Source organism: Carassius carassius, chromosome 41, assembly GCF_963082965.1.
Source record: "Carassius carassius chromosome 41, fCarCar2.1, whole genome shotgun sequence".
NCBI classification, from domain to species: domain Eukaryota; kingdom Metazoa; phylum Chordata; class Actinopteri; order Cypriniformes; family Cyprinidae; genus Carassius; species Carassius carassius.
The window spans coordinates 4,986,948-5,011,919 of NC_081795.1; the positions used below are offsets into that span (position 1 = coordinate 4,986,948).

At 36.4% G+C, this 24,972-nt stretch overlaps 1 protein-coding gene across 4 annotated transcripts in view; it reads right to left on the reverse strand.

The window, feature by feature from the left end:
* Window positions 1-8,537: 8,537 nt before the first annotated feature.
* Window positions 8,538-24,972, reverse strand: part of aplp1 (amyloid beta (A4) precursor-like protein 1) — a 51,740-nt gene continuing 35,305 nt past the window's right edge. The window contains exons 3-17 of one of the 4 annotated variants that reach the window (XM_059534105.1): window positions 21,685-21,814; window positions 19,938-20,050; window positions 19,424-19,620; window positions 17,981-18,310; window positions 17,595-17,715; window positions 17,426-17,500; window positions 16,424-16,582; window positions 16,018-16,146; window positions 15,367-15,466; window positions 15,114-15,281; window positions 14,946-14,969; window positions 14,756-14,823; window positions 12,870-12,935; window positions 12,412-12,555; window positions 8,538-11,418 (exon numbers count right to left, since the gene is read on the reverse strand). In XM_059534105.1, coding sequence (XP_059390088.1) covers window positions 11,317-11,418; window positions 12,412-12,555; window positions 12,870-12,935; window positions 14,756-14,823; window positions 14,946-14,969; window positions 15,114-15,281; window positions 15,367-15,466; window positions 16,018-16,146; window positions 16,424-16,582; window positions 17,426-17,500; window positions 17,595-17,715; window positions 17,981-18,310; window positions 19,424-19,620; window positions 19,938-20,050; window positions 21,685-21,814 — 1,926 coding nt within the window. In that variant the 3' untranslated portion in view covers window positions 8,538-11,316. Of the gene's footprint in view, window positions 11,419-12,411; window positions 12,556-12,869; window positions 12,936-14,755; window positions 14,824-14,945; window positions 14,970-15,113; window positions 15,282-15,366; window positions 15,467-16,017; window positions 16,147-16,423; window positions 16,583-17,425; window positions 17,501-17,594; window positions 17,723-17,980; window positions 18,311-19,423; window positions 19,621-19,937; window positions 20,051-21,684; window positions 21,815-24,972 lie in introns of all 4 variants that reach the window. The other 3 variants (XM_059534108.1, XM_059534109.1, XM_059534106.1) reach the window with 3 other exon arrangements.

Genomic DNA, 24,972 nt, shown 5'->3' on the forward strand with positions numbered 1-24,972 from the left:
GAATCAGATTCAGATGTTTGATTGTAAGAAATGAGGAAGAAGGAGTTTACACATTATGTTACTTCACTTGATCTGTAGTTCTTAAGAATCCTTAAAAAAGATTTGTATTGGGCTGAGTTTCCCAAAAACTTCATAAGCCTAAAAAGTTTGTGTAGTGTACGACTGATCTTAATATTAAGGTCTGTTTCCCAAAAGCATCGTAACTTAAGTAGCATTTGAAAATCATCTACGGGTGCTCTGGAGCAATGTGATTATAATGTAAGTATTTGATTGTGCTTTACTGTACAATTTATGACTCGTTTTCTTTTTATTAGAATCTTTTTATCAATTATTTTTATTAATAATAAAAAGAATCTTTTTATTAATTTATAAATGAAATAATTAACCTGTTAACTGTCACCCTACGTGTATTTGACTATATTACAATTAAATCCTGATCTAATCATGACAAACTATATATCGTTGGAAATGTCTAAGACTCCTAAATATATATCTTTTTTGTGAAGAATTATGTAGGAAAAGTAATATATTAATTTATGGCAAGAGTGCACCTCAAAAACATAAGTGTGACGAGTGGGGCGGGGCCGAGGGATGTGGGAACACGAGTGAGGCCGGTGGAGTGATTGGGAAATCCGCGACACCTGCGACCCACCAACGGTCTTGAGTCCCACAGAGGAGATGGAAGTATATAAAACTGGAGCGATGACAGTGAAGGACGAGAGAGAACCACTGTCGTCGAGATCCTCGAGACTGCGCTCTACTCCCGCTCAAGGGGACCTGCGGGAACCTGGGGGTAGGACAGACGAGGCGAGAGAAAAGGAAATGGAAGGAGGAGCGACAGAGACGAGAGAGGGGAGAGAGAAAAAATATTCCGGTTCCCAGACGCACTGCTGCTCGGCCCTCTACCAGCCGGGAGATCTCCTCCACGGTGCCTGGCGGTGGCACTGGACGGCCCTCGGCGGACGGCACGACTCTCCTCTGCCGCCCGGTGGACGGCGACGGCTCCTCCGGGTTTGGGCAGCCGGCAGGAATCCCCCGTTCCCTGCTCCTCCGGATACCTTCACGGAGGCAGCAGGCTCAGGCCCCCTGGCGAACGGCACCGACTCCTCCACTCTCTCACGGACGGCAGCCGCGCTTCCACATCGCGGGCGGCCGGTAGCGAGCTCGCCCGTCCCCGGCAACTCACTCCAGCCCACCGCCTCAGGCGTCCATGGCGGCACACTCCTCGCTTGCTCGATGGCACCGTGGATTCACCACAGCGGCGAGGGATCTTCAGCAGCGCGTCCCTCCATCTCCCGGGTTTCGGCACCACTGTAATAACAAAACTCCATAATCTTCGGGACGAAGGAGGCGGGAACCGGCGGACAATCGAAATGAAGCTTTAATAACAAAATAAACACAAAACAGCGCAACAGCTCCTCACGGACGACTGATGCGCACAAAATAAAACCAAAACCTAAAATAAAGCCAAGGCCTGGTCCTCTCTCGTCCTTCACTGTCGTCGCTCCAGTTTTATATCCTTCCATCTCCTCTCTGGGACTCAAGACCGGTGGTGGGTCGCAGGTGTCGCAGATTTCCCAATCATTCCAGTGGCCTCGCTCGTGTTCCCACATCCCTCGGCCCCGCCCCACTCGCCACAATAAGTTTTGTCAAAAAAAAGTCTTCTTTGTTGCCTTTTTCTCTATATAACTTTAGAAATTATCAGAAATTATATATCACTTGAAAACATAAAATATCAAAATTCATAATTTGAAACCCATTTTATATTCAAACATTGCATTATCATGACAATTGTACATCAATATTATCTTAAAAAATGTTTTCAGTCATGAATTATAAAAATTTAGATTTGGATCATGCACTTTCAAGTCTATGTTCAAAAATGTGAGTGACAGTTAACAGGTTAAAAAGTGCAGAAGAAATAGAAATACACATCTAAATTAAATAACTAAACAAAAAAAAATGAATAAACGAAGTATAGGAAAAGCTCCAAAGACTGGGGGGGGGGGGGGATTCAATGACTAGCTGAAATGTCTCAACATATTTGTTTAGCTATTTTACTTTAACAGCTCTCCTCTCCTCACGTGCATTTCTGGCATTAGTTTTTAGAAAGCACTATATTACAATAAACTCTATTAAGCTTTAATAGTTTTTTATTTTTTTAATAATTAAGCTTATTTATTTTTGTACTAACGCACATTTAAAATAATGCATTGTTTATTTATTTGATTGTATTTTATGTATTTTTGTGCTACAATCTTTTACTACTTTTTTAATACAATTGGTTTTGGAAAATTACTTTTTTACAGTTGCGTTTAAACTGAGTGAATGCACAGCTAAATTCAAAGTTAGCTGTTTAGACAATATTTTGATTTAAGGTGGCTGAATGTTTATATGTACAGTATATCCACAATAAAAACCTCTGGGAAACGTTTGTACACAATACAAATCTTTTTTTAGGGTTTTAAGAAATACAGATCAAGTGAAGTACTTTACATAATCAACATGTGAAAACACATTTTTTCTAATTTCTTACAATCAAACTTCTGACTGTGATTCATTCTTTTAGAGGAACCTGCTTTTCAAAACATTTTTATATTTACCACTTACTGTATTTCTCCTTCTGAGAATCAACAAAAACTAACAAGATAATCCGGCTCATCTAGATCTAAGTGTGGTTTGGCAAGATTTTGTTAGAGTTTGAATTCTGGCCGAGATGACTAATCACAGTAACCGGAACTTTTTATACTTTTGTTATCGCTGGAGACAATCTAACGTTTTCTTGTACAAGGCAAATATTTTACGAGCAAAGAGGCTGAATTCTACATTCTTTGACCTCATGAAGAGGTTTAAGACTTCTATTTCCTTGAGAGCTATCATGGTTTTATCTTTCTCATTGTATGTTTTGAAGTGTTTTAAATTAGAAGTTTAAATGAGAAATTTTAACCCTATTAGCTTTGGGGTCAATTTGACCCCATTCAATATTTAACGTCTGTTAATACATTATTAAAAAAAAAAAAATTCTTCAGATTTAATTACTTTTCCTAATTTAACGGGGACAACTCTGTAAACATAAAATTAACCTGCTGATATTTTTTAAATGTCCTGTACACATTTTGTAGCATCGGTGTTCCTTGGGGTCAATTTGACAGGCTCTTTTGAAGTGAAGTGAAGTGAAGTGACATTCAGCCAAGTATGGTGACCCATACTCAGAATTTGTGCTCTGCATTTAACCCATCCGAAGTGCACACACACAGAGCAGTGAACACACACACACACACTGTGAACACACACCCGGAGGAGTGGACAGCCATTTTTTATGCTGCGGCGCCCGGGGAGCAGTTGGGGGTTCGGTGCCTTGCTCAAGGGCACCTCAGTCGTGGTATTGAGGGTGGTGAGAGAACTGTACATGCACTCCCCCCACCCACAATTCCTGCTGTCCCGGGACTCGAACCCACAACCCTTCGATTGGGAGTCCGATTCTCTAACCACCAGGCCACGACTTCCTTTTAGCTGTATAAAACATAAGAAAGATACAAATTTCACACACATTTGTTTTTTTTTTTATTGAGGTCACTGTAACATGTTATAATTATATAATGTTCATTATAATTTTACATATTCAATATTATATTCAAAAAACTTCCCTCTGTTTTAGGGCTCTAACCTAACATAACCATATCTGAAGTAGTTCACATGACACGGGACATAATTCTCATGAGAACTTTGATGTTTCCCGTGCCGTAGGGGAGGGGAAAACATCATTTTTGCGAGAACTTTGAGATTTCCCATGTCGTGGGGAGGGGAAAACCTAATTATCATGGTTTACCAAACAAAGGGGTGGACCAAACATTATAAAAGCATGAACAGAAGCATTCTAAACCATTTCTCTTTGTGCTCTGTGTGCTCTATATGTTCTCCATCTCTCTCATTTGAAAATTACATCTAAGCAAAGATTTTCTGTCAATGAGATTTTGAGATTTTGACAGTGAAAGTGACAGAGGAGAATGTGACCGATGATAATATGGAGGACCCTGATTATGAGGCATCCTCCTCAGTTGAGAATGAGACTCCTAATGTTGACCCTCCTGTTGTCTCTCAACCACCCACAAAAGCATTACCTTCCAAAAATGGAATGTTATCATGATCCCGCTCACCACCTGAACAAAAAGATAGACTTAGTGCTGCTAATGTCATCAAAATGGTTCCAGGGCCCACTAAATATATTGTCAGCCATGTCCAAGATATAAAATCAGCATTTCATCTTTTCATCACACCATCAGTTGAAAAGAATGTACTTGAAATGACAAACTTAGAGGGTAGGCGTGTTTATGGGGATGGTTGGAAAGACTTTGATGTGACTGACTTGAAAGCCTACATTGGGTTGCTCATTTTGGCAGGAGTCTACAAGGCAAAAGGTGACGCAACAGCAAGCCTTTGGAATGCTGACACTGGAAGGGCAAAATGCAATATGCCCCTGAGGGGGCACATCTTGTAGCTTTTGGTCTCTCAACCGAGGTTGCTGAGATCATCCTTCAATCCAGAACTCCCTCCATGAGGAAACTGTACACCTTGAGGTGGAAACCTTTCACCTCCTGGTGCGAAGACTGCCAGCACGACCCAGTTATTTGCCCAGTTGGGACAGTTCCTGAGTTCCTGTAGGCCCTTCTCTCTGCTGTTTGACACACTCCACCCTGAGGGTCTATGTGGCGGCCATTACAGTCTACCGTGCCCCTCTTGGTGGCCATTCAGTGGGCAGACACCCTCTGGTTACATGTTTCCTCTGCGGTGCATTGAGGCTGAGGCCTCCGGTCAGAAGAAGTGGTTGATCAGGATGCTATCGGGGAAGTCGTGGCCTAATGGTTAGAGAGTCGGACTCCCAATTGAAAGGTTGTGAGTTCGAGTCCCGGGCCGGCAGGAATTGTGGGTGGGGGGAGTGCATGTACAGTTCTCTCTCCACCTTCAATACCACGACTTAGGTGCCCTTGAGCAAGGCATCGAACCCCCAACTGCTCCCCGGGCGCCGCAGCATAAATGGCTGCCCACTGCTCCGGGTGTGTGTTCACAGTGTGTGTGTGTGTGTGTGTTCACTGCTCTGTGTGTGTGCACTTCGTATGGGTTAAATGCAGAGCACAAATTCTGAGTATGGGTCACCATACTTGGCTGAATGTCACTTCACTTTCACTTTCATCCTAAAACCTTGAGTCCTCTGATCTCCCCACACCATTGGGAGTCAAGGCTCACTTGAACTAAAGTAGGGCAGCCTCCAAGGCCTTCTTGTCAGGTTTGTCTATACAGGACATCTGCAACGCAGCTGGACGGTCCACGCCCCTCACATTCATCAGATTTTATGGTTTAGATCTGCGAGCCACTCGTGGCTCTTCTTTCTCTTCCCTTAATTGTGCTCCTTGTATATACTTGCAAGTCTGGCGGCGTGGGCATTCTCATTCCCATAGTGTTTTGGACACAGCTCGAGTTCCTGAAGCGTAATATCCCAGCTTATGTATATAACCATGGTTCCCCAAAGGGAACGAGATGCTGCGTCTCAAAGCCATACTTCCGGCATCCCTGCCAGAGTTCGATTCATTCCTAGAAGCTGACGCTCGTTCTACCTTACGTTCTTTTGTAGCTTCCTGGTCGCTACGTCACCCGCCTATGATGTCACGCCCATTCATGAGACTGATTTCACATATTATTCAGAGCTGGTCATGCTGAAGGGTGTTACCATAGCGTTTCGGATGCAGCATCTCGTTTCCCTTCCGGGAACCATGGTTACATACGTAACCTAGGACGTTTTTCTTGGGGTCAAATTGACCCCACACATTATGTATGTTGCAATCCTTAATAACAAAAAGGACTGTTATGTGTTCCTTACTGATGTTTTGATTGTGATGATGTTCTGTTTAAAAATAAAATCCTTCTAAATGTTTGAAATTGTGTTTGTTTTTCCTGGGGTCAAATTGACCCCAAACATAACTCGTGTTACTATCCTTGATAAAATAAATATATTTTTCTTTTCAAATGTTATAGATTACAAAAATCTATACTTAGAAATATTATAAAACAAATAAAACACCAAATATATATATACTTTTCAAATTTGAGGTCAATCAGTAAGATTTTATGGTGATTTGTAAATGTGTCCATAGTCCTGCAACGGGTATTCTGGATTTATAAGGGGTGGGGAGGGGGTGGTGGGTGGATGTCAACTTAAAAGGCTATTTAAGTAGTCAACAAAGACATAAATTGCCTGAGACACAAACCTTTTAAAAAAATCATATTCTGGAGGTTTAAATTAAATGGGTAACAGATGTTGTCAGACTTGAGGGTAACAGGAGGGTTAATCATTATGTCAAGCAAAGTGCTTCCTTAAGTGTCTCCGCTGTACTTGCACTAGATTATCTGCTTTCCCAATAAGCCTGTAATGGTAACTAATCCTGCATTCAACCTTGTGTAAATATGTCACAGTAAGGTGAAACAAAAAACAATAATATCTGTTTCTGTAAAACTAAAGATAATAAACTGGTCAAAGAAGTATTTACGTATCTTATCTCATCTGCACAAGAGAGACAGAGTGTGTTTTTCTGAACATCACACATTTTTTACATGACTTTTTTTTTCTTTCTGGAAAGCTTTATAATATTGTAAACTAATTTTTTTTACACAGTACTGACACATTTTATTTATTTGGTTGGTCGGTTTTGCTTGTATATTCATAATTTTCTTTGTTTGTTGGTAGTAATAGATAAAGTCAGCACTCTGTCCATTGGCTGTCCATGTTATATTTCTAAATAGAAGATAAAGCTATTTACCTTAACAAAAGCTTGATCCTAACTTTTATAAGATTATATATGATTCATTAAATTGTAGCGAACTTTATTTGTTTACTGGTTAAATGTGTACATGGTATGAAAAAGTATTAAGCAAGTGATCTGGCTCATGTGGTTTGATCAGATTCTGATAGAGTTGATTTCTTGTCAAGATAACTAAACACAGTAACCGGAACTTTTTATACTTGATGTTTTTTATTTATTTATTTATTTTAATTGGTAGTAGATGTTTAATGAATGCTAGTGTAGTCTGTCCTGAGAAACATCCTTCAGATTCAGTGTTAGCAGTCTGAAATTACAGCACTCAATAATCAGTAATAATTGGACAATGGCTTTAGTTAATGAAAAGTGAAAAAATGAAAGACTTATGGATTATCACTCTTTGTCATTTCCTAATAAAACAAGTCAAATATTTCAAGCGATGGTAGTTTGTAAAGGTTATATACAAGTACAAAAACACATGCAGGAGGTATCTTTGGCTGCTGGTGAGTTAGACATTTGTGAAGAGACCACAATAATATAAGTTTCATAACCAAGAACAGAAAAAAAGAAAAAGGTCTGAAGTGCCTGACATCTCATCCTACCCATCAGATTGTCCAACCAAGGCTTACTGCACAGTAAGGTTAGGTTTATGTTTGGGGTAAGAGTACGCGTTAATAAAGGATAATCTGATAAGTAGCCTTTTTTAGTTGTCTCATTGTGCTACATACTGTTTCAATGGGTGGAAGCAAAATTTTAAAAATACAAAATACATTTACCTATCCTGTTAATTTAACCTCTGCTCTTAAACTCGGGTGGCTTCTGATCACACGGTTTTAACCTTAGAAGGAGGCTATTTCTTAATATTAACTTGAGTGTGCTGTTGTTATTTGATATAAAGAAACTGCTTAAATCTTTTTATGAGATGGATCAAAGGGTGGACACTATTCAAGATGAATTATTTTGCTGTTTGACATTTACCAACTTATTTTGTGCAGTGGATTAAGAAGCAAAAACAAATATAGCAATGGAAAATAAAACACATGCATGGGTAATGTGAAACACTACAGAGGTTTTATACTGAAAAGAAGCACCAGTCTTCCAAAAAAAAATAAAAATAAAACATTTATAATAATAATAATAACAATAATAATAATAATAATAATAATAATAATAATTCAAACAACATCTAAAGAATTTCACACATTTCTTAAAGCAGCTTAAACAAACCAGTTCATACTTTATATAGATTTCTGCCAACATCATGCATTCCAGCAAATCCTGCAAGCAGTTTGGTTTTTAGATGTCTCTACTTTGTAAATGTGTACTGTAAATGAGTTCTTTATAGCTAAACAAAGCTTGTTTTTCCTGTTCCTCTGCTTTAAACAATAGAGATTGTTCACCATCCACTCAAGTGGAAAAATCATCATTCAGTAAAGTGAAGGTAAGCCACAATTTTCTAAAGCTAATATTGGACTCAACCCAACAGGTATAGTGAAAGAAAATAAAAATAAGCATAATTAAAAGTCTGATGGCTTTTTTTGATGTCACTTAACTGGTTATACTACCATATTAGGTACTAGTTATAATATTCATGAAATAAATGAACTGACAGACAAAATAAACTGAAGTGTAATTTAGTTTGTTAAGGATGATAAGAAGCTTAACAGGAGGATGCCATTCGCTATAATGCACATTATTTCCAAAAGTTAAAAGCCAGAGTCAAACTTTGTGGGTCATTTATCATTTTATTGTCATTTTAATGCTAATACAACAAGCCAGATCAGTTCACAGGTTGCTTGCTCTTATTATACATGTCAATTTAAAATACAACACATTATTTGGCCTTCCAATCATATCCAGAACACGTCTTTGGTGAAATTCAGGACAATTCGAGATCAGCTTATTTCACTGCATTGGTTTCAGTAGCTTAACAACAAGTTACTTAAAGCAACAGTTCACCAAGTTACACCGTTACTTTTAATGTAACCAATTATTTTACATTATCAATCTGTATCTTCAATATATGTTAGTAATTTGATTGCTAGATAAAATTGGGTTAGGATGTTCAACACATTAGATGTAAGCTAAATGCATTTCCATCATAATCTTCACTTTATTGATTCTTCAGCAAGATGTGGAAAGATTGTGAAGTACTGATGAATGGACACAGATGATCTGGATACAGTTGTGCTCGCAGTTAATTAGTTTAGTTTTCAAGCATGAGACCCATTCAGTGTTTACAGTCCAAATCTATATAGCAAATGACCCAAACTCAAATTAATATTGACTTAAATAAAAAATACATATAATTACATCCAAAACACAGCATTGAAAAAGGCAATAATGCAGCAGTTAAAACATCTGTTTACATTTCTATTGGTTCAGGATAAAAGAGGGAATGGTCATTTCAACCAAGAGAAGAAATTTATGAACTTAAATTCAATCCCTATTGAATACACCATCCTAAATCTGTTTGTTGCTGGTACAAAATCTATATGAGTCCTAAATTATAACTCATAATTCATAAATCCACCTCAGAGTGATCAAAACATCATAAGGTCATCCATGATCCGTTTTAAGTGCCATGAGCATCTGGTGCCAGTCGTTGAATTAGACCATTCTAAGTCTAATAAATCTAATAATGCCTTAAAATTATTAGAATGCAAATAGAAGCTTCTGTCCAATCAAATCCTCCAATAATCTACAGTTAAGCAAGCTGCTTCTGTGGTTTGGATTCAGTTCAGATGTGTTCAAAATGTTTGCGGAACAAACAAAGGAAGACAAAAAAGGCAATGCAATCAGACACAAATGATCATGTCAAAAGGTTTGTTGCATCCATAATAAATCTGTGTATTCATTATTATTTTAAATAACTATAAGCTAAGATTTCATGGGACGGAGTTTAGTTTGGTATAAAAATTTAGTTTTGGACTGAAGTAATGACAAACAAAAATGTACTGGGCCCACACTTTGGTTTCACTTCTGCTGATATGTCATGTAATATATAAGCACAGGATGATGCTGTTTTCTTCTCAAAAACCTGTTCGGTCTACTAATAAAACGATTTAGAGCAAGACATGTCCTTTCTACAACAGGTTAACAGTAATTGTTGGGTTTACATTATTTGTGTCACAGCGACAGACACTCAAAAAATTGATTTCAAATTTCTATCATGTACTAAAACAGAAACGCATTAGACAGACAACTCTATAACCCTCAAATATATATATATAAAAAAAGCAACAACCTTGAATTTAAAGACTTACCGAAAGCTAAACCAGTTTTGGAATCACATCTCGTCAGTTTTTTTCAGAGGTGATGCTAGTTTCAGTTACGCAACACAAACCCTCAGCAGTTGAATCAACTACTGTATGAAAACGGAGCGATTAGCTAAGCTTACTAACCTACACTCTAATCGCCGCGTTGTGTGATGAGGGACGTGAATGGAGCCTATGTCTACCGAAGATACATTCAGTCAGAAGTTACTGTCTCATTTTCTTGTGCTGGTTTATACAACAGTCCGTTTTCATTCAGCCATGTTAGGAAATGTTTCGTTCTCTGTGTGAGCAGCACAAGGTCATCTTTACATCCACACATTGCGTCGATACAAATTAATGATAGAAACGTCTATTTTAGTTACGTCTTTAGTTATGTACACATCATTGTTGCAGTGTGATATTTAAATTTTTATCAAAAAGCAAGAAACAGGACCAACACAAGTACGTTATAGCATCATACACCAAATTTCGCATGCTTTTCTTTACGTGTATGGACTTCAGATTACTTGGAATTGACTTTTAAAGAAGCAATACCAAAAAATATTTTAAGCTTTCGGGTAGTATTGTTCGATGAACGTTCGTGGTAGCCTACATTTAAAACACTGATTCTGTGTGATTTGAGACTAACAATCTATTAGAATGTCGGATGGTTGAGTTACGCGCGAATACAAACCTCGCTCGTTTAATGTCTGAAGTCAAACAGAAAGAGACTAGCAGGTTATTCTAAAATGGTTTCTAGAACTACGTTGTCTTAGAGGGTCAAAACATCTTCCGGTGAACTCAAAAATATATTATTTCATTCATATCACAGTTTCACCGTGAAATAAACTGCTTTGAAAATAGAAGCGACAAAAACAAAGCACTCAGGTCGAGTTTAGCTTCTTTGAAATTCATTCTGAAAGAAAGTGTGACACTATTCCAAGATTTTAAAACGGCCGACCATGCTCGGCGCAGCCTCACCCTCATGAATGAAAGGAAAAACCGGGGGATAAAGGAGCTTTCGGAGTTCTGCGGATTCTCTTATTAGTCTCTCTCCCTGATGAGAGAGTAGTATGCAAACGTTTTACTACAAACTCCCTATTTACGTGCCAGGTTTGTTGTACATTTTGAACATCGGTCATATAGTCATACATACAGTACGAGGGAGAGGGGGTTGCAGTGGAAACCCCAATCAAAAAACGGGAGGCGAGAGAGGAGGGCATGGCCTGGAGACTGCAGAGCCCTCCTCAGTTCATTTGCTCGAAGAATTTGTAAGTGGGGTTTTCATAGCCGTGATTCTGCATCTTATTCAGCTGTCTCTCCTCGGGGGTCAGCATGGGGTCGACCTGCTGGGAGAGAGACGAGGAGAAAGAATCGCTTAGAATGGAGCATAAGAGATATTAAATGGGAAAAATTAATGAACGGAAACGTTCTAATAAGTTGAGTAAATCTGAAATCATTAAGGCAGGCACATTTGAGTGGGCTTCCCGTATGGAAAAAAACTATTTAAGATTTAACAAAATTAGTGACTTGTGTTAGCATATGTGTGGCCAACCAGTATAAAAATGCGGGAAATGTAAAAATATATTTAAAAAATGCATTTGTAAGAAAGTTATCAAATAAAAATCTTAGTTTTTTTTTAAGAAATAAAAAAAATGACAGGATCCTCAATTACCTTGTCTAATAAACGTAATATTGCAATACTATAATTGCAGCTATAGATTACACAAATGCTACTTTTCTCATTTCAAACTTTATTTCAAAATGATTAACTTTTTTTATTTGTTAAAGCAGAAATGGTCCACTGTCTCTACAAAGTAATTTCAACACAAATCTTTATTTCATGTCCACTTAATTGTTTACTGGGTAAATATTCATGGAGTTATTGAAAAAGGGAATGTTATTCATGATTCATAAATGCCTGTGTTTGTCTTTTACAAGTTTTGTGAAACTTTTCACAATAGACTTATGAAATACTTGGCAGAATACTCTATGTACATATGACTTTTTAATTAACTATTCAATAACTATTCATGACTTGACTTTTCCTTTTATGTTTTTTTCCCTATCAAACAAAAACATCAGATTAGGTATCAAATGACTAGATTGCAAAACAGATAGCAACAGGAAACTGCTTCAGGGCTTGGTTGTTACTTCCTCATGTTATAGATAAATATAAAGTACTTAAATGGGTTATGGTGTAATTGAACTATGCCAGCACGTAAACCATAAACATCAGCCAGAAGCCCTTTTGAGTCTGGGGTTGACCCTGTTTCTTGGACATGCTGCTTCAAATACAAACATGCAAATGTCAGTAGAGATCCTCTCAGACAAACTCTCACCTCCACTATGCCATGACTGATGGTTCCATAAGGCTTACGGCGAATTAGTAACAAGCTGATGACCATCACCATAGCGATAGCCACGGCGACCACTAGAAGCCCCACCATTGCCCCACGGTTAAATGTCTCCAAAACATCCGGCTGCTGTGTTAGAAAACAATGAGGCATTGAGTTTCACATTCAGTACAATACAAGAACCAAATCAGCACCTGAGGGGGTATAGTTTTTTTTGCTTACGATGTAAATTCATTCTACTAATTTTTTGAGATAGGAATTTTGGGTTTTGATGAGCTGTATGCCAAAATCATCAGTATTAAAACAATAAAAGACCTGAAATATCTCAGTTGGAGTGCAATGAACCTAAAATATTTGAAAGTTAAATTTTTATCATTACATTATGGAAAATAATGAACTTTATCACAATATGCAAAGAGAAGGACCTGTATATATATGCTCACCAGCTCATCTCTCTGGATTCCTGGAGACTTGTAGACCACCTGTTTCAGCTCCACAGAGGTGTTGATCTGAGGAACACACGACACAGAGTTCATGTGATAAAAAAATCATTTTAAATTCTACTCGAGCTTTCAGCTTACAAGTATTGAATAATAAAAAAATAAGAGAGATCATACTAAATGCATGTTAATTTTTTTATTTAGTACTGTCCTGAGTAAGATATTTTACATAAAAGTAGTTTGCATATAGTCCAAAAGACAAAAAAATTACTGAAATTATTAAAATAAACCCATTCAAAAGTTTGGGAACACTTGATTCTTAATACTGTGTGCTGTTATCTGGATGATCACAATTTTCTTTCTGATTTGTGATGGTTTTGCATGAGTCCCTTGTTTGTTCTGAACCGTTAAACTGAGAACTGTTCATCAGAAAAATCTTTAAGGTCCTGCAGATTCTTCAGTTTTCCAGCATCTTTGCATATTTGAACCCTTTGCAGCAGTGACTGTATGATTTTGAGATCCGTTTTTTTTTTTTTTACACTGATGACAATTAAGGCACTCAAACACAACTATTAAAAAAGGTTCACAGATGCTCCAGTAGGAAACAAGATGCATTAAGAGCTGGGGGGTGAAAACTTTTGGAATTTGAAGATCAAGGTTCATTGTACTTAATTTTTGTTCTGGGAAACATACAAGTATCTTCTGTTGCTTACGAAGGGCAGAACTAAATGGAAAAAAATATATATTTCAATAAAAAAAGAAAAATTTAGACATCTTCATCGAGTTCAAAGTTGTGTTTGAGTGCCTCAGTTGTCTTTAGTGTGAAACGATGGATCTCAAAATCATACAGTCACTGCTGGAAAGGGCTCAAATATGCGAAAGAAGTTGGAAAACTGAAGAATCTGCAGGACCTTACAGATTTTTCTGAAGAACAGTTCTCAGTTTAACTCTTCAGAACAAACAAGGGACTCATGCACAACCATCTCAAAACAGAAAGACAGTCGTGGATCATCCAGGTAACAGCACACAGTATTAAGAACCAAGGGTCCCCAAACTTTAGAATGGGGCTATTTTAATAATTTCAGCTATTTTTTTTTTTTTGTGTTGTGGACTAAATGTAAACATATTTTATGTACAATATCTTACTCAGGTAAAAACTAAATAAAAAATAATCTCTTGTTTTGTTAAAATTATTCAAATTGTATATATATATATATATGTATATATATATATATATATATATATACATATATATATATATATATATATATATATATATATATATATATATATATATATATATATAGCGGCATGTGAAAGTTTGGAAAACCCTTGCAGAATGTGAGAAAATTTGAATAATTATTTATTTTATTTTTTTTACTTGGGGAAACATAATCTCAATTTATTCAACTACAAATGGTGCCATCCTGTGGTAAACGTACAAGACTGCAGAAACATCATACTGTCTTGTTCGGAAAAGCATTAGTAATAATAAAAATATTGATGATGATGATTATAGTTATTTATTATTACAATTGCAATATTTTATTTTATAATTTTCATTGAATAATTATAATAATAATAGTATTATTATATAACTACATATATAATCAATAGCAATATTATAATTAGATTCCACCCCCTCCCCCCCATTTGTGCACCCCTATCTGACATGTAGCTTAGTAATGTCATGTGACAACGATGCAGCATTACTACTGGTTTATATGTGGAATAAAAGGGAGTAAATAGTGTATACTTAGCAGTATTCAGTAAGTATTAAGCATGTATTTCATTCTAAAGCAAAGTCACTTTGGAAAGAAACACTTGCTGAGCAACACTAGTACACATACAATTGTAAATGGTTATTCTGTGTTAGAATTTGCTCTAACCTTCTCCTCATATTCATAAGTTGGTCCTCTCTCAGAGGTGGTGTAGTCATACTCATCCACTGATGAAACTGTGGAAATACAGGAATATTCATATATAACTGTAAATAAAAAACTATATACATGCAGTATAAGAACAAACTATAATATGAGAATGATATTACAGGAAGTGTAACCAGAGCTTAGGATTTACCTTTTTTTTCATTAGGCTGGGGGTCTACATTTCCAAAAATAAAGAGATAGAAGGAATAGGATAAAGAATGGTAAGTATTTTCACAATGTGATCATGCTCAATATTTGTTGTGTTAAGCTTCATTTCCTTCTTTGTAATGCATGTGTTTTGTATATGTGGTTATTGTACCGATGCGTGGTGGGTAGGGGCGATTCTGAAAAGCTCTGTCTTCTTCCTCCTCATCATCTCGCTCCTCTTCACTCTCGGCAGGAAGCAACTCTTCAGTGGTGCGCGTCTCAGAAAAGGAAGTGGTCATGAGTTCGCTGATGTCCCCCCTCTCTGTTCTCACTAACTCCTCTGCAGAGACAGACAGATTCAATGAATGATTCTGAGAGCTATTAGACTTCTGAGGCAGCAAGGGAGTCACAAAAACACTTCTTACGGATCTCATCGTGAAGTTTTTCAGCCAGGCCAGGGACCTTGTATAGCAGAGCCAGGCTCTGGTTCATCCTCTCTTCGATCACATGCAGGTGTGTGTAGACCTTCAAACACAGATATCAAATTACCTTTTCATTTATCTTTGCATTATTTAACATGACCAAGCAATAAATCTCATCCTTTTCATGTCTGCGTTAAGCAGACAGACACGTCTACAATTAGCAGTGAGACATTTTGATTTCTATTCGTGCCATGCTGTGCTAGGTAGCTCCGCCCACACTGAAATCCTATTAATTCAAAATTCTGCTTCAGACAACAATATATTTATTACAAGTCACATATGTTCTGATATGCTATTATTATTAAATGATCATGAAATTTATTTAATATCACACCATTTTGGGCCAAATTGTGAAGCCCTATAAAAAAGTAAAGTGTTATGTTATAAAAGTGATAAATGAACACTTTTTTTCAATTAGTAATACTTTTGCGGCATTAATTTCAACATTTTATAAATTAAAGTTTGTATCTGTACATATCAGTTTATGCACTGTGAACTAGTTACTACTGTTAAAACATTAAACTAATGTTAACAAATCAGATCTTATTGTAAGGGGTTAAAGTTGTAGAGATGATCTGGGTGTATGTCTCAAACCTGGAATTTCATCTGCTCAGCTTTCTGAGGGTCGGCGGACTCAATGTGCTGGTAATGACGTAGAGTGTGTCGTCTGTCCTTCTGCTCTGCGGCCATATAACGCTTCAGAGCCTGAAGAACACGGTCCGGCTGTGAGGGAGTTGGAGAAAGAGAAATCTTGTCAAAAAAAGAGAGAATTAGAAACATGGCATGGCACTACCTGCACCAATGTCACAGGTTTGATTCCCAGGGAAAGAATGAATTGAATAAAAATGGATCCTTGAATGCAGTTTAAATTGCTTTGAATTAAAGTGTCTGCCAATTACGTAAATGTGAATGTTGATGATAATTAAGAAAAAACATATATTGTTCTGAATTGTACTGAATTGTGCTAATATTGCTAACAGTTCTCTTTAAGAGGACGGACCTGTGGAGGGTCGCTCTGCACAGCGCTCAGATAGCTCTCCAGAGCCAGTCTACGGTTGTTATTCAGGGTGGCAACAACGCGGGCCAGGTGCGTCTCCACCAGCCTCTGCCTCTCACCCGCTACCTGCTCCTCAAGGGTCTGTAAAACAGACTGGAAATGCTGGGAAGAGAGAGAAAAAGAGAGACATTTTTGAGAATAGTCACAGTATTAACATTTTTAATTGAAACACAGTATAGTTAACAAGATAAGAAGAAGACATAATGGAATTTTATTCAATAGGAATTGACTGGAGCGATCAAAGTGTCCATTTCTGTAAGATCTGAATGCAAGTTTGCTTCTGTACCCACTTGTGAAGAATTGGTTTTTTTTTTTTTTTTTTACCAGGATGTCAGGGATAACGATTAAGTTCACCCTCAAGAGAACTATCAGTATTAATTTATTGTTGCCATTACCTTTATTTATATCACATGCAACACATTTTACCTAATCAGACTATTCAAGCCGATAACATTTACAGTAGTCTGTTAAAATCTAAGGGTCAGTCCTAAGATCATGAGTCAAGAGAATCTACTGTAAATTGTGACAGTTTTTGACAAAAAAAAAAAAAAATGTGTAACAAAAGTGTAAAATATGACCCCTTTAACAAATAGCATACTACTGTAAGTTTAGGTTGGTAAGATTTTATTTTAATAAAAAAGTTTTTTTTAGTAAAGTTTATGTTCACAAAAGCTGCATTTATTTGCTAAAATGTTATTTTAATATATTTCAAAATGTAATTTATTTCTGTGATGAAGAGCTGAATTTGAAGCAGCCATTATTCCAGTCTTTAGTGACACATTCAAAAATTATTCAAGAAACATTTACAGTAGTATTAATATCAATGCTGCTGCTTCAGATGTTTTGTGACATTATAAATCTCTCAACTGTTATGTTAACCCTATTTAATGCATCCTTACTTAATAAAAGCATTACACAACACAATCAATTAATTCATTTCTGTACCTCGTTCAGTGCCTGGCGGTCTGACTTGGGCAGGTTCTTTGACTGGTTGTCTGCCTCTGCCCACTCCTTCATGATCTGATGCACAAATAAAGTCACGATTCCCTCTTAATCATTCTTAAGTCACATAAGACCTTAAACACACACACATAAAAAGCCCCGCCTCCCTTACCTCATTGATGCGTTTCATTCGCCGTTCCTCCAGGTCCAACTTGGCACGTAGGAAGCTGGCATGTTCACTGTCGTCGCCCGGCATCTCGAAGTAAACATCCACTCCATCTGTAGGACGAGGAGTGGGCGCTACCCACAGGAGAGAAAGGGAGTTAATTAAGCACCAATCAGTGATTATTTAATCCATAAATCTATCAAAGAAGGAAAAAAGGAACTCTAGGGCTCAGTAAGACTGAAGTAGCATCAATCCCAGCAGCGTGTTTACTTAAATCTCTATATGAGAGGGAGTTAAAGAGGAAGCATTAAAAATGCAATGTGGTTTCACCTCACGCTTCCTGTTTAACCTCTGCTGAGTGTCTGTGTGTGAGAGACGATTTGAAACATCAGTAAGACTCACGGCTGTCCGTCCTTGTTTGAGGCTGGGTGAAGGCTTTGGCAGACTGGAGGTTCTTGTCGTAGTAGAAGTTGTCCATGTAGTCTTGGCCTTGGAAATGAGAGTCAATGGGATACTCATAGTCTTCTTGGTCCTTCACCTTCGTTGCGGCTTCCTCCTCTTCAGTTTCCTCTGCCTCAGCTGGATCTTCATCATTGCCTTCCTCCTCTTCTTCTTCTTCCTCTGCTTCTTCCTCTACTACCTCTTCCTCTTCCTCCTCCATATCATCTTCCTCGATGTCGGTCTCGGGAGAGGGACTGGGAATGGGTGGCATCGTTTTCACACTGATCAAGTGGGAAGGATTTTAAAGTTAAACGTTTTTTTTTTCATATTTTAATCAAGGTGCAACCAAGGTAGTCTGATTCTCAAAGGAATGAGTCTAAGATGATTCCTTTTAGTGAATCAAACATCCAGTGCAACCAATGTAGTCTGATTCTCATATGTGCAGTTTCTTAAAAAAAAAAAAAAAAAAACATACAGGCAAAATATTAATAAAAAACATGCAGACCACTAGTGTAGTCTGATTCCAGAACAAGTGACATTTATAAGGTGATTATTTTTAGTGAATCAAACAAATACAGTGCAACCAGTAGTCTAATTCTCAAACAAATGACTCGTATGAAGCGGTTCTTTTTCGTGAATCAAACAAACAGCACAACCATTGTAGTCTGATTCCTAAACAAATGACTTGGCACTTTTTAGAGAAGCAAACACATACAGCGCAATCAGTAAGGACTGATTAACAAATGAGTGACTCATATGAGTTGGTTATTTTTAGTGAATTAAACACATAATAATTGAGTAATTCTCAAACCTTATTTAAGTTTATTGTTTTCATGAATCACATACAGTGCAAGTGGTACAATATGATTTTTTAACTTATATGAGTCAGTTATTTTTAGTTAAATCAAAAACATATATTGTAATCAGTGTAAACCGATTCCTCAACAAATGATTCTAATGATTCTTTTTACTGAATCAAACACATACAGTGCAACCAGTGTAGTCTGATTCCTGAACAAATAACAGTTATGAGTTGATTCTTTTTATTGAATCAAATAAACAGTACTGTACATCCAAACCTGTGTATTTTGATTCTTGAACAAGTGATTTAACGAATCAAAAACATAATTTGATTCCTGAAAATACGTCCCAAATGAATGACTCGTATGAGCTGACTCTTTAATGAATCAATCACAAACAGCTTTCAACTGCAGTAACTCTTTAGACCAAAATCTAAATTAGAATAAGTTTTGTAAGAACTATTTTTGGATATATTGAAATCTCATCATTTGGTAAAGTAACTGAATTAACTGAAAAAGTAACAGAATTTTTTTTACAAAAATCAATAAAGGAACCAGAAACATATAATATAACATAATACAAAGGTTCTTTACCTGGTGAGCACTTTTTCTCCAGCCATGGACACGAAAGGTGTTGTTTCTCCCTGTACAGTGTTTGTAGTCTCTGTCTCTCCCCGTCCACTGGATCCTGCCCTTCCAGGACAGCAGACGTACTCCACCCCACGGAAACGGTCACCGCATGGCAACAACATCCCATAACTGTGCAGCTCCAGACTGTCAGCTGTGCAGGCCTGATGAGCAGAGCAGAAGATGAATGACTGTGGCAGTGCTTTAAAAACTTTTTATTTATTTTTTTTCTCTTTTTGTAATTGCGCATACGTGTCAGGGTGAAATGACCTACAACATTCAAATGGGAAAACTTTAAGTACCAGGGGATACTGGTGATAGTGCAGAGAGGAAATGAGAATAGAAGATCATAACATAGATCACAGCGGGGACTCATGTTTCACAGGCATCAGACTCACCATTAAAGATGTGAAGCTATTAAAGTTGAATTACAGTTCTAATACTTTTCCAGGTTGTAATTTTGTGTGCTTTTAGTATTTACCTCTTTGGCGATGTTGTGCCAGTACACGTAGCTCTCACAAGAATCCATCTGCTCCTGGTGTAAGAAACGGCAACGATCCGGAACCAAGAGTGCCTCACTGACATACTCACCCACTGAGAGATAGGCAGAGACAATTACATAGGGTCATTTGAAAAAAAATAAAATGACATTATTAATAAAGGATTATTAAAGGATTATTAATAATCCTTTAATAACGACTGTTCAAAAGTTTGGGGTCAGTAAGAATTTTTTTTTTTTTAAGAAATTTATAGTTTTACTTAGCAAAGATGCATTAAATTGAACAAAAGCGACAATAAACACGTTTGCAATGTTAGAACAAAGTATCCTGGAAAAAAAAAAAAAAATATATATATATATATATATATATGTGTGTGTGTGTGTGTGTGTGTGTTGCGTATGTATGTATGTATATATATATATATATATATATATATATATATATATATATATATATATATATATATATATATATATATATATATATATATATATATATATATATATATATATGTATATATATATACACACACACACATAATAAGGTAATTGTGACTTCTCACAATTTAGATTTGTTTCTGGCAATTCTGAGGAAACAAAACTCAGTATTCCAAGATACAAAGTCAGAATTCTGACTTTTTTTTACTCTGAATGTTGAATTTACATCTTACAATTCTGTTTCTGTTTTGTTTTTCTGCCACGGAATAAAAACTAAAATTATGTCTTTTCTCCTCAGAACTGTTTATATCTTAGAGAATTGTGAGAGAAACAGTCCAAATTGTGAGATATACATTCAGAATTGTGAGAAAAACAGTCAGAATTGTGAATTACTAAATGAACTTATTTCGCAATTAAGGATTTTAAATTTTTTTATAGGCTTCCATAGTTTCAACTTTTAAAAATAACAATAAATAATTCTGAATGATTTCCGAAGGATCGTGTGACACTAAAAAATGGCTGCACAAAAATCCAGCTTTTCATCACAGGAATAAATACATTTTTTTTTTAATATATTAAAATAGAAATCAGTTATTTTAAATAGTAAAAAGAGACATTGTGTGGAATATTATTACTGTATTTTTGATCAAATAAATACAGACTAGGTCAGTGTGAGAGAATTATTCCAAAAACATTGATACATTCTACAGACCCCAAACCTTTGAACAATAGAGTGTTTATGATAATTACTGGAATACATAAATAAATTCAAAGAAGCTACTATAATGAGAACTGAGGTAGACAGTACTGGCATTAAAAAAGTAGCGTTAGCATTTTTGAAAATGTCCACATGAGCTGATGTTGCAAATAAAAGAATATAAGAAGTGGGAACAAAAACCAAGGACAAAAGCCCCTCAGAGCCAAACAGCTGCACAAGCATTACATATTCATCAACATTAGTAATGAGCCAACATATTTAGGATCTATTTATATATTTTTGATTGTGATATAACATGATCACAGAGTACAATGTACTATAAAATGATGTTTAGGAAATTCATAAACAAAATGTACATTAACAAGTCTTACTTACAGGAATAGATCACCAAAGAAAAAGAAAAAAAACTACAACCTAAATGATGATTCATTTTTTGGTTTTAGCTATATAAAACAATTATATTAACACACGATTCATTGAATTACATATGATATTGCTTTTTAAATCTGGTCTATACTGCGTTCTTGTGGGATATCTGTATTATAAACTGTTTATGGTGTGTTTGTGACTCACCCAGACAACGGTAGGGCACGACGATGAAGGAGCGGGTCTGACAGTGACCCCAGCCCTTCTTACACCAGCCCGGGATGGTCGCTGGAGAGGAGGCCTCTTCCACATGGGAGATCTGTAGTCCTGGATACATCTGACATACGGTGAGAATGACAGACACAAACACACACACACACACGTGAGGAAAGAGAAGGGGACAGGAGTCAGGATCACAACAGCTGGAAAAAGGACAGGGGAATAGTAAGTTTATCATGCAGAAAACAAAAGAAAAGACAAAGAACAAGGGGATGAAAAGGAGCGGGACAAAAAGAAATAAATAGCACTACAGGATAAGGGTCCATGGAAGCCGTTATTGCACAGTAAACTGTTGTTTCTGAAAATGAAGCAGTCTTTTAATATGACCCTGTAGCTAAACCACACATGCAATTAATAACAAGCCAGATAAATACATAAAGGATGCTTTTTTTTTTAAGCTGGTTTCTTTTTAATGGGAAACCTCTCATTTGACCACAAGAGGGAGTCGTGGAGTCAATCGTGCCAGCTAAGACTGCAGCGCTTTAAAGTTAATAAAATAATGTGAAATACATATCTGAACTTGGCACTAGGGGGCGTCTGAAAACTCATTGCGTAATATTCCCGAATTTCCAAAGCAATTACACCTCACCTTCAAAACATGTTTGCAGGGGCACTGAGTCATACTGACTCATCTGTACATTATTAGGATTTATTTATGATTCAAAATATAATCATTAATAAACTGAGTGTAACAAATCACAGGCGAGAGGGAGTTTAGGAAAAGAAGAAAAATGGATAGACATGCATATGTATGTTCAGGAATATACATGAGTATTGTCACATTAGGGCTGTTGTTTTACTATATATTTTATATATATATATATATATATATATATATATATATATAGATTTGACACGACAAGGTCAGCCACACAGATATAAAAATATGTAATCAATAACCTATATTAATAAACCTCATAACACTTTATATTCAAGACTATTGTTCTCTTGTCTTCCAATATTCTGTCCTAAAATATACAGTACATACACAATACATTAAAATAGACACTCAACACGCACTGAATAATATTCTGTTATTCACTTTTTTTGTCCTATTTCAATTTTATTTTATTTGCCAGAGTTTAGAGTTTTCTTTATTTTCATGACTATGAAAATTGTAGTGTCACACTGAAGGCATCAAGGGCTATTTGACCAAGAAGGAGAGTGATGGGGTGCTGCGCCAGATGACCTGGCCTCCACAGTCACCGGACCTGAACCCAATCGAGATGGTTTAGGGGTGAGCTGGACCGCAGACAGAAGGCAAAAGGGCCAACAAGTGCTAAGCATCTCTCGGGGAACTCCTTCAAGACTGTTGGAAGACCTTTTCAGGTGACTACCTCTTGAAGCTCATCAAGAGAATGCCAAGAGTGTGCAAAGCAGTAATCAAAGCAAAAGGTGGCTACTTTGAAGAACCTAGAATATGACATATTTTCAGTTGTTTCACACTTTTTTGTTATGTATATAATTCCATATATAATTGCACATGTGTTAATTCATAGTTTTGATGCCTTCAGTGTGAATCTACAATTTTCATAGTCATGAAAATAAAGAAAACTCTTTGAATGAGAAGGTGTGTCCAAACTTTTGGTCTGTACTGTATGTATATATATATATATATATATATATATATATATATATATATATATATATATATATATATATATATATAATGCTCAACATCCATTGAATAACATTGTTATTGTTCATAACATTTTATTTTAATATTTTCTACCAATATTATGCCTTAAAATACATATACAGTATATTAAAACAGATGCCCAATATCCATTGAATAACATTATTTTATTTTATTTTCCAGGGATATTATCTCCTATAGTGAAATTTGTCTCTTAATTATTTTTATATTAAGGATAACACTAAATTGTGACTCTATGTCTATTGGAGTAGCACACACTCCTTTTTAACATCCTTTAAATATATTCACAACACAGGACAACCTTGAGTCCATTACGTCTCAATTATGACATACGGTTCAAATTAACATCATCAAGAATATACAAATATTCTTTCAAAAAGAGAAAAAGATTATTGTTCTGGGTACATGCATGCATCAAATCTATTCGCACTGGGCTGCAGTGAGCGAGAGTGTAATCTTACAGACATATGGGAAGGGATTATTATGTTCTAAACAAGCTCTGGCAATGAGGACGCAGTCCACTGGCAGACCGCCTGCTAGTCTAAACCTCATCCAGCCAGGAGAATGACATATTGTTTGGCCTCTTCATTCAATTTTGATGTCACATGTGCCAGCTAGCTTATATATATGCCACTTCGTGCCAGGCTAGAATGCAGGCACAATAACGCTTTTAAAAGCCTTTAGTCAAATTGATTGGTTGACTGGTTGAGCCCAGATTAGCTCACAACGAGGTGATTTTATACTGCGGCGGTAGGGACAGTGTGATGATTGAGACAAGGTTGAACAGACGTTGCTCCACACTTATAGAGCAAAGAGAGACAAAAACGTGCCTTGTTCAGACTGAACACTCAGGCTCAGACTGATTTCAGCAATGAAATACGCACATGAAAAACAGAGGAAAACAACCAGGCCTCATTTCTCATTCATAATTCCTCTAGATCAGACAACGGGGAACGAAAAACGTGCAGTCCTCTTAGGAGTCAGAGAATACATATTAGCAGCACAATACATTTGAGCTCAGGGCGTACGGAGATCATAAATCTCCACCGCTGATTGATGGTGAAAAATATGCCCATTATACCACACACTTAATACGGCGAGAGTTAGAAAGAGATTTGCATCGAGTTCCCTGTGTATGCACATAAACGCCATTTTAGTCTTATTTTACAATGCTAATATTAGAACAGGCTGCCCTCGGCGTTCACCTTGAGAAAATTCTTGAGTGGAGATTGTCTGCAGATTCTTGTCCACATAGTAATTAAACCAATCAGCGCGCATGCTAATGTAGGTGCGCTGAGTTTGATGTTTAGCACTTGACTGAAATTAATTACACGAGGCAAACAGAAAGTAAAAGTAGAAGAGAACAAAATACAATAAGTCTGATAGAATAGAAAAAGAAGACTGGAATGTAACAACAGAGCAAAACAAATAAAAAAAGAATCAAAACAAAAACATTGAATGGAATAAAACTAAATCAAAAATCAAATAAAAATAAAATAAACTAGAATATAACGATGGAATAGAAAAGACGAAACTAGAATGGAATAGAGTAGAATTGA